Source organism: Cyprinodon variegatus, unplaced genomic scaffold (genome assembly GCF_000732505.1).
Source record: "Cyprinodon variegatus isolate N-32 unplaced genomic scaffold, C_variegatus-1.0 Scaffold194, whole genome shotgun sequence".
Classification (NCBI taxonomy): domain Eukaryota; kingdom Metazoa; phylum Chordata; class Actinopteri; order Cyprinodontiformes; family Cyprinodontidae; genus Cyprinodon; species Cyprinodon variegatus.
Window position 1 is genome coordinate 897,196 of NW_015150647.1, and position 12,769 is coordinate 909,964.

The 12,769-nt window shown below is 38.5% G+C and overlaps 1 protein-coding gene across 5 annotated transcripts in view; it reads right to left on the reverse strand.

The window, feature by feature from the left end:
• The window catches only part of robo1 (roundabout guidance receptor 1), a 278,848-nt gene that overhangs the window by 27,043 nt on the left and 239,036 nt on the right, over positions 1-12,769 (reverse strand). For all 5 annotated transcript variants that reach the window (XM_015379556.1, XM_015379555.1, XM_015379558.1 and 2 more), the window contains 7 exons: positions 8,934-9,015; positions 8,676-8,844; positions 8,414-8,580; positions 8,063-8,184; positions 5,427-5,658; positions 4,497-4,618; positions 3,255-3,426 (listed from right to left, as the gene is read on the reverse strand). In XM_015379556.1, coding sequence (XP_015235042.1) covers positions 3,255-3,426; positions 4,497-4,618; positions 5,427-5,658; positions 8,063-8,184; positions 8,414-8,580; positions 8,676-8,844; positions 8,934-9,015 — 1,066 coding nt within the window. The remainder of the gene's footprint in view (positions 1-3,254; positions 3,427-4,496; positions 4,619-5,426; positions 5,659-8,062; positions 8,185-8,413; positions 8,581-8,675; positions 8,845-8,933; positions 9,016-12,769) is intronic.

The following is a 12,769-nucleotide window of genomic DNA, read 5'->3' on the forward strand; positions in this document are numbered from 1 at the left end:
AAATAGAAAGTGCCTAAGTTTAACACGCTTAACTTAGGTGTACTGCCATTTTTCAGCTTTTAACACTGTCTTGATCTGAAAAGCAATTAAATGAAAAAAATATATATAAAAATAGACACTCAAAATATGTCCATAGATAACCAGCAAACAGCTTTTAGTGCTTAAAATATGAATCAATTTCCAGATTTGTCCAAAATTGCCAGGTATGAGAGACAACAATCACACACAAACATGAACAATATGCAGAGAAAATAATAAAGCTACAGACTTATATCAAGTGTGGATCCAGTGGACCGGAACATCCTTGGTGTAACGTAAACATTTTGGGGGGAGTTAACAGTGGGTGCTACTCTTTTTTTTTTTGTCCTGGTTTACAGCTTCACAGAAAATGAGCCAAGGCCAAAGACTGAGTTTTTCTAAAAAAAATACGATTTTATTAAACGAAACAGAAAACCAGTCATCCAGATCAAAACATCATGCAAGTGTTAAAGAGATAAGTGTTTGTAGGTATTCTCTACAAAATGTTAACACGGGGCTGTGGTCCATTCAGACTCGGGGAAGATAGCCTCGCTACATCTCAATGGGAATACATACTGAATTTGAATCTTTATCAATGTTAATCATGATCAGAATGAAAAATTGTACATCGAGTTTGAAATAAAAATAATAATAATAATAAAAAAATATTGAACTTATTTGATCTTACATTAAAGAAATTTACCTCTGCATTTAACCCATCCCCTTGGTGAGCAGTGGGCGCTTGGGGAGCAATCTGGGATTAAGGGTCTAGCTTAGAGAGCCAGAGCAGATTTCTGTGGGAGTGGGTTTCAAACTCACAACCTCAGGATGCCAAGCTCGACGCTCTAACTACTAGGCTTCCAATCCTGCCCTTCTAGGCCGCCACTCCCTCACTAAATGAGATTTTCTTTCAAAATTATTAAGTCTTGGTCTTGAAAAAGATCTGAATAAGCCTAACTTTGCTGGCAGTTCAAAGCTTTTCAAAAACCAAGATTGAAGATAATTAATGACAATAATCAATGTATTGTGATAAAAGAGGCAGGTAAGGAAAAAAAAAAAAAAACAGCTATGAGTATAATCCAAAAGGCTTTCATTGAAGATCTAAGCCAACTAAGGCAGGTGAATAGAGCCTGTGGAGGCATTGCTTCAGTCTGACAAACCCAGTTAGAAAAAAACACATATGAGACATTTACATGTACACTAAGCAATGGTGTTTTTTCTAAACAGATAAACAGATCCAGAAAGATCACACCCAAACACACACACACAAACTGGAATAATTAGCAAACAGAGGCACAACTGTGAAAAACTGAGGCACGAATGCCTTGAAGCTGTGAAACGCGTCAGTACAGCTGCTTACAACAACCTGCTTCTTCTTGATCTATTTTTCTCATCAGTATCTGTTTCTTCCCCATGTCTGAGATTTGAAAGACTTCTCTGACTCGCCCCTTTCTTTGACATTTCGATTTTTTTCTTCGTGTTCTCGTTACTTCATCATCCTTTTGTTTTTCAGAGTGAAGTCTGAAGCCAAAGCCTGTCAAAGAATCACTGAAAGTCCAATGAATGCCAGCGCCTTGCCTTCACCACACCATATCTCTCTGTTTGTCTCAGTCGCTGAGTCTATGTCTCTGTTTGGCTGCCTGGCTTCTCAATTTGTGACTCTGTCTGTCTGAAGGAACAGAGCATGCCAATGTGACTAAGCAGCCCACAAGGGATTGTTCAGGTATCCAGGCTTAGGATGATGCGTGCAAGCTTGAGAGTGTGACAAATGCGTTTGGGTGAAGCGCCGGTCCCTGAGGCCCATTGTTCCACTCCAGTGTTGGAACATGGCAACAATCACCACAGGAACTCTTCAAGTGAGATAAATGGTATCCGTCACAGGGAATGCTTCTTCATTCCCATCCCGACCCACTCAATCACATTTTAAAACCAGATGGAGACATTTTTTGCTCTTCTCCCTCTCTCTCGCACACTCTCTAATGCTAATATTTGTTTTGTTTATTGTTTTTTCTTAGTCATTAGTTCAAAAAATAAATGGGACAAATTTTTGCTCAAAATATTTGGTTTATGTGGAAAAAAAACAATGCTTTGAGATGGAATGTGTTTCTTTGCATTAGTGACATTGTTATCTGGGAAGGGGCAAAAACATCTTTGAATAAAGAATAGAATAGAGAAGGGCGTGGCCCTCAGCTCTGCAGCTTTGTAGTAATTCAATGCTCCAGCTAGCTACGTTAAACTGTTTTACACAACACACATCCAAAAATACCTTGTTATTCAAACCTCTCTTTTGATAGTCTGTGTAGCAGCAATCAACTAAAGCATAGTTTTCAGGCATAACTGATAATAAAAAAGCATATTGAAGCTTGAACATAACTAGCCCCACAAAGTTGGAACTTACATAGAAGTCTCTTTAGCTGACAAAAGGTCATGATGATAAAAGCTCTATTTAAGGCAGTTAATGTTATGATTCTTATGTGATAGAACTGTATTCACTTTCAAGGAGTGTAATATCATTTGTATTTAAGACCATTAAAACAAGTAGCCTTACTTGTTCTAAGCTTTATAACTGATATTGTCCGCTCAGCCTAAAATAAGTTAGTTTTTTTTTTTTTTTTTTTTTTTAGAATATTTTTTCTTATTTTTCCATTTCCAGTGCTCTTAAATTTAGGGTACGTAACCTTTGCGCCTTCTTACATATATGTATATTTATGTGTGTGTCTATCCGTTCTATCTGGATATTATTAAAATGGAAGTGTTTGAAGTAGAAGTTTCCAAACTTTCAGCTTCTAAACCACAAAATGTCAAATTAGTTGAGTATAAGCACATTTAAAAAAAATCTAATAACCAAGTGTGTAATTACCGTTTTCAGTGATGCTTTTTATATTTTAAACAGAAATGTTTATTGTTCAGTTTATGTCTGTAGTGGAACGGAAGACCACAGATAGTTGATCAAGGGCTATAATTGAGGTCACGACCCCCAACTGAGGGAAATACTATTCTAAAGAATGTAGATCCTCAACTTAACCTTCAGATTTCCATTAGACTAAAAAATCAAGGATGTTCCATAACAGAAAAAAGATGAAAGCTGGACAGAATAAAACGGAGCAACTATTCTTGTTCTGTTCAAGCTTTTCTCACCTTCCTTCTTAAACACCTTATAGATACAGAAATAACTGAAATGGAGTCTTCTTACTGCACTAATGCATATACAAAAATATTTGGTTATCTCTACTTACCAAACTGAAAGAAAGTAGTTTCACTCTTCACCCCAGGACCGGCACTGGTGCTGGCTGCTACCTCAACGCTGTATCGGATCCCAGGTATCAAACTGGGAATCATTACCGACAATGTTGACCCATCAACCGTTTTGTTAATGTGATACTTGCTCTCATTCCCCAAGCACCAAATCTGCCATAACAGAGAAAAACAATAATTCAAACCGCTGCACTATAATAAACTTTAGTGAGAGCATTTTGTTTGAATGTTGCCATGATGTAAGCATACAATATGTATAGAATTACATCCAAAAGGCTGGAACACATCAACAGGTAGCCATAACATGTCTAGGAGTAGCCCTAGACCAATGAAAAACAAATGGGGGGCCATAACCCAATTTTGACAGAGGCCAAAAGGTGCTGCTCAAAACATTGAAGACTGGTCAAAACCAGAAGTCAAAATTTACCTCAGCGTGAGGCCTAAAGACCTCCATCGTTCCAGCCTAACTTTTTGCTTTCTGTACCCCTCACCACCTTAGACTGCTTTATAATGATATAGCCTACTTACATACTGTAGTATGTATGGTATTGTCTAATCATTACTCAGTTGTGTATAATGGAAGCACATAGATTCAGAACATCCCAAGTATAAATTCCTAGTGTTTTTAAATTCAGGTTACATTTTATAACTTTGAATTGATAGGAAAAAAAGTCATACATTGAGGTCTAGAGCAGGGAAGTGTATTTTAACTGCTTTGAAGGGCAGTTCTGTACAAATTAGTTCTTTAATTAACAAAGAATTGAAAACTTTTGGAAATTAAAGGATGGAAAATAAACCCATTAAACATTGCCCATTTGAAGTGTGAGATGTATTATTTTAAGGAAAAATACAGACAAATTCTTACAAAATTTCACCTTGAATTGCAACAAACTGTGAGACTTTACAAGTGCCACAAGATGGCACTGTTTCGCAATCATTGCTTCTAACTCCCCAGAGTTTAATTTCTTACATTTCTTTTCTCTGAACCTCTTTCACCACACAAAGACTTGACACTGATGGGTGCACCCAAATACACCTCCAGCAGGAATTACATTACCTTTCCCTGTCTGTATTATCTCCTTTTCTTTTGTCTGCTCAGTCTGCAGCCATGTTTGCATCTCTATTGTGTTTCAGCAGAACAACTCCCCTTTGCTCAGGCCTGATATATGCTTTCTGTATGTATTTTGTCAGCATGAGAGTGGGGGTGGAGGGGTGGGGATTACCTTGTACTCCTGTAGCACCCCGTTCTGTTCCTCTTCAGGAGGGGGTTGCCAGGAGACGACAACGGCGGTCCCATTGCCCTCACTCTCTGTCACTGTTACCTTACGAGGCGGTGCGCTGGGGGCTTTTGGGGAAACAAAAAAGAAAAAAAAAACACATTTGTAAGTCTTTTCAACACATGCTGTCTTACTCCCACATCCAATTTAGTTCTCTGGATTTACCTCTAAATGGGACTGAGGCGGATGTGAGAACAAATGACTAATCAGAAAAATGAGAATACTTTCATCTTAAAAGACATGTTTTTGCAAGTAAATAAACCCTAATAAATGTTTACACAAAACAAGCAGTGGGTAATTATGGTAGACTGGATTGCGGTTATGAATAAAAAGAAAAAAACTGTGCTTCAACTGTACTCCAATAAAATGATACATTTAAATAAACATCCATTTTCTTCCTGCTTATAAGGAAAATAAAAAGGTTTGGAGCCCCAGATGAAATTATCAAAAAAAAAAAAAAAAAAAGCAAGAACAAACACAGAAAAAGCAGAAAGATATCAAAACACACCCACCCGTGCAAGACACACACTCTAGTGAACACTTCCGCACTCACACTGAACTGTTGGAGACATATGAAAATTTGCAGTTGGGTTTCAAACCAAACCTCAAGAGACTGCTACGACCACACCCAATGAGAAATTAGTACAACACATGCATGCATGGGGGTATTGTATGGGCTTCAGCACCCAGGAATGCTCTGAATCCACCACATTTGAGCACAATGTGGCGCTGCCACCACTCACTGCCTGCGTTAACAGATGTGATATGCTTTCAAACATGCAAGCTGTTGGTATGAAATGGAGCAGACATAAAAAAAAAAGAAAAAAAAAAAGAACACCAAAGCACTCTCTCATGAAAGCATTCACTTCCCCCCACCTTCCTCCAGTGTCTTGCCAATTTTAACATCACTGTCTGTTCCCTGAAACTCGTTGAAGAAGGGGCGGACTTTGAATTCATATGTGACACCCTTTCGGAGCTGCGTCACCACTGCGCTGTCCTCTCCAGGAGTCCGGACCTCAAACACTGACCATTCTCTCCTCTGCTGGCTCTCTGGTGAGAGCCTGTACAGCACTTTGTAGCCCTGAACATATTGTGATTGCTGTTCCACCTGGTAAAATAAAACAACAACAAAAAAACATGCATAAATATTCACACACCTTAACATTTTTCAGATTTTGTTAAATCACAACAACAAGCATTATAGTAAATCTTAAGGTTTATTAAGACTTTAAGTTTATTAAGACTGTTAAAAAGGTGGAAGTGACAAAAATTTGAAAAGTTTGACATTTATTAGTGTAAGGCCTTTTATGTTGGCGAAATTCAATAAAATCAATCAATCAAATGCTTTTGGTTTATCATTAACTTAAACATTTAATAGAACTCAGCTCAATCTAAAATGATAGATCAGGCAAGGAGGACGTTATTACAGGATGAGCCAAGACTCCCATTGTAACTCTGGAGAAGCTGCAAAAGTGCAGCTCTTAGATGGGAGAATCTGTTTATTCTCCACCAATCTGGCCTTTTAAAGAAAAGAGACATTTTTGGAAGGGAGTCCTACCTTCAATTTAACGCAAGCTATAAGATGGCAAATGTGTAAAAGAAGGTTGTTTAGTCAGATCAGTTTTTGGCTTAAAAAATGACGTATAGTGTAATAGTAAATGCTGAACACACCATTCCTATAATTAAAAATGTTGGCGGCATCATTATGCAGCGGGCATTTTTTTATTTATTTATTTTTTATCAAAGAGGCTGAAGATGGTCTGAGTTAATGGTACAATGGATGAAATTTAATACATGACAATGCTAAAAGAAATGCTGTTAATAGCTACACAATAATTTAAATCAACTATCGTGCAACAAAAGAAGAGTCAAGAATGATAATTTCGGTTTGCAAAGCTTGTTGTTCAGCAACGTTAAGTTCTACAGCCTGTGTTAATAACCTGACTCCAAAGGAATTCCTATGCAAACACTATTTTACACATTTACATTTCTTCTAAGAAATACAAATTACTCTGTATTCATTATGCATATGCTATGTATATATATGATATAAAATCCTCAAAAAATACATAACATTTTTCAGTTTTAATGTACCAAGTAATGAGAATGTTTAAGGAAAATAGTGTCAAAATGAAAAACATTGTGGCATCATAGAGTAAATATGAATCTGGGGGCCTTTTACACTAGGCTGAGAATAAATTGAGATGCTAATTCATCACATCACCCATCTGTTTATCCTGATTCTTCTTTTTGACTGCATCTATGCGCCATTTGGAGCAGCAGTGATTTGTGCAAACCACACTATGAGGTCATTGGCCAAAGGTTCCTCCAAGTCTGGAGCTGGTTAAATAGGGCCCAGACTCTCAGAGCAGCCTGTCTCATCCTGTCCTGCTCTCTAATGACTGTCGAAGTCAAACACCAAGGAGAATCTGTTCAGGGCACACGATGTCACAATGCAAAACATTAAAGTGCATCTGATTTAGCAAGAAAGTATCAAAGTAAAATAAGGACGGATTGTTTTGCAAGAGAGCAAATATTGCTTGAAGTTGCAGCAGAACCCATGAAAATAACCACTAACCAGAGTGAAAATATACCTACAGTCCCTCTGGAAGAGAGCCAGCACTGGCTTGTTAAGATTTTACTGATTTCTTTATCCCTCCTATATAAAAAATGCTGCCAGCTCAGGTGGTCTTCATTAGCCAGAAAAATGCAGGATTTACCATAAAGGAAAGGAAAATGTAAAACCTAAAAAAATCTCGCATTGGGAATAAATTTATCGCCACAATTGAAGGAAAGTGTGTCACTTAATGTTAATTCCAGGCCTCCACATGTCGTGTGTTCTAATGGAACATTCCAGCAGGACAAAGTAACTGAAGGTAGTGATGTTTTAAATCAGTCTTGACATGTCAGGATCATTTTCACATGTCCACCGTTCCATTCATCACTCACTGTGACACTTCATCATATCTTGGAATGGAGGGGGTGGCCTTTTGTTAAAGAGGCAACACTGACATTGTTTTTACCATTAAGTGACTCATCCAACAAGTTAATGTCTACAAAGGGATGTTTTGAGATATGGTGTGTGCTCAGTACCAGAAGCCTATTAGTGCCTCATATTCAGCTTGTAGCAGCACAGAAACACCACCGTAAGCTCCCAGCTGTACTTCACCACCTATCCGGTTCAACATCTGGTAGCCATTTCCACCTAAAAGCACGAGCTAGCGAACTCTTCTCCTTTTAGTTGTATTGTTTTAACAGTCAAATGTTTCCAATCTGACCGGGCACAGACTGGCACGCTACATAACTGCAGTGCTTTAAGAAGGCTGGGGCCAGAGGTTTTCGTGTGGTTGGTGTGGAAATAAAAATCAGCAGATTCTTTCTGGCATTCAGTCCATGCTGATGCCAGATGGACACTAGAAGCTTTTTTAGAAGCAGTGTCTATTTTATGGCACAGATGTTAAATGAAAACGCAGCTACTGATGATGTTTTAACCGTATAAAGCTTGTACTCACTGTCCACTGCACTCTGACAGAGGAGGATGAGAGGATGGTGGGGTTGTGGAGGTGGATGACCACATCAGCAAGTTCTCTCTGGATCTGTCGATGGTCTATACCTTGGCTGGTGGGAGGGATGTCTGTGTGGAAAAACAAAACACACACTAAGTAAGAATGAACTAATCAGCAGATATACCTTCATGTAGTGGACTTGAATTTTGAAATTTTCCACATCTACCACAATGAAAATAAAAGTAAGTCATTTTAATTGCATTTCATACATTTGCAGAACATGGTCAAGAATCAGTATAATTACAAAGCCTGATTCATTTATGAAGTCTTTTGCTTCTGTGTGAAGGTAGTTTGTACCTTGTGTTTTCACTGCATCCGAGATAGCACTTGGATCACTGAGCCCGTATGCATTGGCTGCTCGCACCAAGAAGAGGTAGACTGCATTAGGCTTTAGGCCCTTCAGTACGAATGACTCGGTTTTCACATGCTCTGCCAAGGTTTGCCAGCTACTCCCGGATGTATGGCTGTGAACACAGGACAGAAATAATTTAATGTAAATCAGTCTTCATTTAAATCAAACAGAAATTGATTTATAAAAGACATGGCTGAAAATCTTCACCTAAAGGCCTCTATTATATAGGAGGTTGGTGTGGCTCCAGAGTTGAGATTTGGTTTCCAGGATAAAGTGATGGAGGTCCGGCTAACATCTGTAACCTCTGGTTTTGAAGGAGCGCTAGGTATCAAGTTTGGGTCTGTTGGTCTGTTTGGCTGGACTGGAGATCCAAATTCTGAGGGCAAAACAGAAATCGCAGGAATATAGAATCATAGGAACAAAATAGGTAAAAATTACAACATACTCTGAGCCATTTTGTTTTACCTTGAACTTCTAAATAGGCTTTCCATGAAGCTTCTCCACTGGGGGTGGAGGCAATGCAGGTGTAGGAGCCTGTGTCCCCAAGCTGGAACAGCAGAGAGGAAGGAATTTAGATATATGCAAATCACCTAGACATTTCCAACTGTCGGTAGGTACTTCATACCTCGTTTCCCAACAACTATCACCATTATCCTATTTCATATTTGGATAAAATCTGTGGAGAGCAGCTGTCACTGCCTGGTTATCTCATTGTCATCTCTTTTATGGCAAAGCTTGGGGAAATCAGCCGGACAGGCCAAATAGCAGAACATTTCCAGTTAAATGGAAATGGTATTTACAACATAAGACAATTCCGTAAAAGTTTTTAAAAAATCCACTAGACTTGGTTTCCAAGATTTGAAGACGTTTCGCTACCCAATCTTGGAAACCATGTCCAGTGGATTTTATAAAACTTCTATGGAATGACTATGACCTGGATGACTGAGAATCTTCATCAGCAACATAAGACAATATTAAGAATTTTCCTCAATGTAATATCACCGTTGTCAGAATGCTCCTAATTCTCTGACAAAAGACGTGGAAAGTTTAAGCTTAGGTTGCTCGATGCTAAACATCTTAATAAATTATCCAACATTTCATGATGACAGACACGTTGTGCCTCCTTGGCAAAACAGAAACACATTTGAATAACCTCTTATTTACATGTATTTTAACAATTCATTTCGAAATCTATGTAGAGTTATTTAAGACAGGCTTCAATAACTTGAACTTTAAATAAATGTGGAATTCAAAACAAAAAAAAGATACAAAAATCATATAAAATATATATATATTTATATCCAATCTACAATCTACAAATAAAATGAGAGGCAATGCTTAGGAAAGCTAAAATACAGTTTTCTTACTTACATTTTTAAAACGTCTGCTCTGTTAACTGAAAAAAAAACCTCTAAGACAAACAACTCTGCTACACTTTGTTGGTGATTTATAATCAGCTAAAAGCTACTCTGCTGAACAAAACTATAAAAAAAAAAAACAGGAGGATACATTTTTTGAATAACAAAACACAATCATGTTCCTCCAAATATTCCCAAACTGCGTCCCTTTGTGTTTTCCAGGAAAAAAAAACGATTAAAAATTGATCAGAACTCATGAAACCATATTAAGAAAATAAATTAGCTAACATGCAAAAAACATCTCCAATAAACCATTGTCTGGGAGATATGACAAGTTCATTAATGTAAAGTCGCTGAAGAGTTTCAGCTCGAGAACGATTCAGATCCATGGCCTCCTGCCTGCCTCGCAACAGCGTCCCAATCACGCTCCAATCTTGTCACTGCAAGACACGCCAGCATTCATCAGAACACCGCAAACTGACGTGAACTCTGACCCCTTGACACCTCAATCTGGAAGACACGTCAGCACCCCCTGCTCGTCTTTGCCTGAGAGCGCTCGTCATCACAGGGTCTGCTGTGGAGCCTCGGCATACGGATACACACGGGATGACACACAAAACCTGCTGTTGTTGCTGACTGACAGGAGCTACAGAGTGTTCGACTTCACAGACTCCATTTCAAATCCCGACGACTGACTGACAGCCCACTGAGAGCCAGTTGCTGGCAGAACAACATGCTTTATTTACCAACCAGCAGGGGTTTGCCAAGCTCATTATGGATAGAGAACGGACAACTTTGAAGATTACTGGAACGGAACTTAATGTAATAGAAAAAGCAAATGGGAAAAGCAACACCCTACAGTTTGCCTCGTGAAATATATAGGTACTGCTGTAATCTTTACACATTTTATCATTTTACAGCAACAATTTTCAGTGTATTTTTTAAGTAATTTATAGAAGCGGCCATCACAAAGTAATGTATAGCTCAACATAAAAATAAAGAAAAATCTAGAAAATTCTATTTACCAAATACTGAACACTTGTCTCTAATTTAAAGTCAGTAGAAATACAGCTAGCTAGTGTATGAGTGAATAAACAGCTACAAGAAACACAGTAGAAAGTTGTTAAAATATTTATAGCAACTTTAAGTTATAAAACCAATTCACAACTCCTGAAGTAAACTTTCCAAAACATGGCCATTGGTCTAAACTGACAGGATGGGCAAGAAGAACAATAATAAGAGAAAGAGGTCAATGATAGCTTAGGAAAGCTTCAGGATCCAGAACTTAGGAGAAAGAAATTGTTGAAGGGGAAAATTTATCCATCTCTCTACATTTGTCCTTTATTAGAAAAGGGACACAGTTGATAGAGACCTGTAAGAAGTCCTGTTTGCTGTTTGACACATATGGAACATGGCAAATGTGGAAGAATCTGGTGTCATGGCTAGATAAAAAGAAAGTTGAACCTACAGTGATGAAAGTAAGTATTTGAACACCCTGTAATTTCTAAGTTCTCCCACTTAGAAATCATGCAGGGGTTTGAAATCGTCATCATAGGTGCATGTCCACTGGTAGAGACATAATCTAAAAAAAAATATCCAGAAATCACAATATACGACTTTTTAAATATCTATTTGTATGATAATTTGAACACCTGTCTATCAGTCAGAATTCTTACCCTGAAAGACCTGTAAGTCTGCCTTCAAAGTGTCCACCTCCACTCAATTTATTATCCTTAATTAGATGCACCTGTTTGAGGTCGTTAGCTGCATAAAGACACCTGTCCACTCCATACAATCAGTAAGAATCCAACTAATAACATGGCAATGACCAAAGAGCTGCCCAAAGACATTAGAGACAACATTGTGCACCTCCACAAGGGTGGAAAGAGTTACGGAGAAATTGCCATGCAGCTTGTTGGAAAAAAGGTCCACTATTGGAGCAATCATAAGAAAATGGAGGAAGCTAAACAAGGCTGTAATTCTTCCTCGCACTCTGGTTCCATGCAAGATCTCACCTTGTGGGCTCTCAATGATCCTAAGAAAGGTGAAAAATCAGCCCAAAACTGCACGGGAGGAGTTTGTCAATGATCTGAAAAGAGCTGGGACCACTGTTACCTTGGAAGGTTCCCCTGATTAAACCAGCATGTCAAGGCCCGTCTTAGGTTTACCAATGACCATTTGGATGATCCAGAGAGGTCATGGGAGAAAGTCATGTGGTCAGATGAGACCAAAATAGAACATTTTAGTCGTAATTCCACTAACCATGTTTGGAGAAGAAGAATGATGAATACCATCCCAAGAACACCATCCCTACTATGAAGCATGGGGGTGGTAGCATAATGCTTTGGAGGTGTTTCTCTGCACATGGGACAGGGTGACTGCACTGTATTAAGAAGAGGATGACTGGGGCCTTGTGTTGTGGGATTTTGCTGAACATCCTCCTTCCCTCAGTTAGAGCATTGAGGATGGGTCGAGGCTGGGTCTTCCAACATGACAATGACCCAAAACACACAGGCAGGATAAATAAGCAGTGGGTATGTAAGAAGCATATAAAGGTTCTGGAATGGCCTAGCCAGTCTCCAGACATAAACCCAATAGAGAATATTTGGAGGGAACTCAATCTACATGTTTCTCAGCAACAGCCCAGAAACCTGACTAAACGAGAGAATATCTGTGTGGAGGAGTAGACGAAAATCCCTCCTGCAGTGGGTGCAAACCTGGTGAAAAGCTACAGGAAAAGTTTGACCTTGGAATTGCAAACAAAGGCTAGCTCAAAAATCATACAAATAAATAGCTTAAAAAAAACCCATATATTGTGATTTCTGGATTTTATTTTTCGATTATGTCTCTCATAGTGGACATTAGGGGTGTGCAAAATAATCGTCATGATGATGCATCGTGATTCTAATTTTCGTGATCTACTGCATCGATTCTTGACGCCAA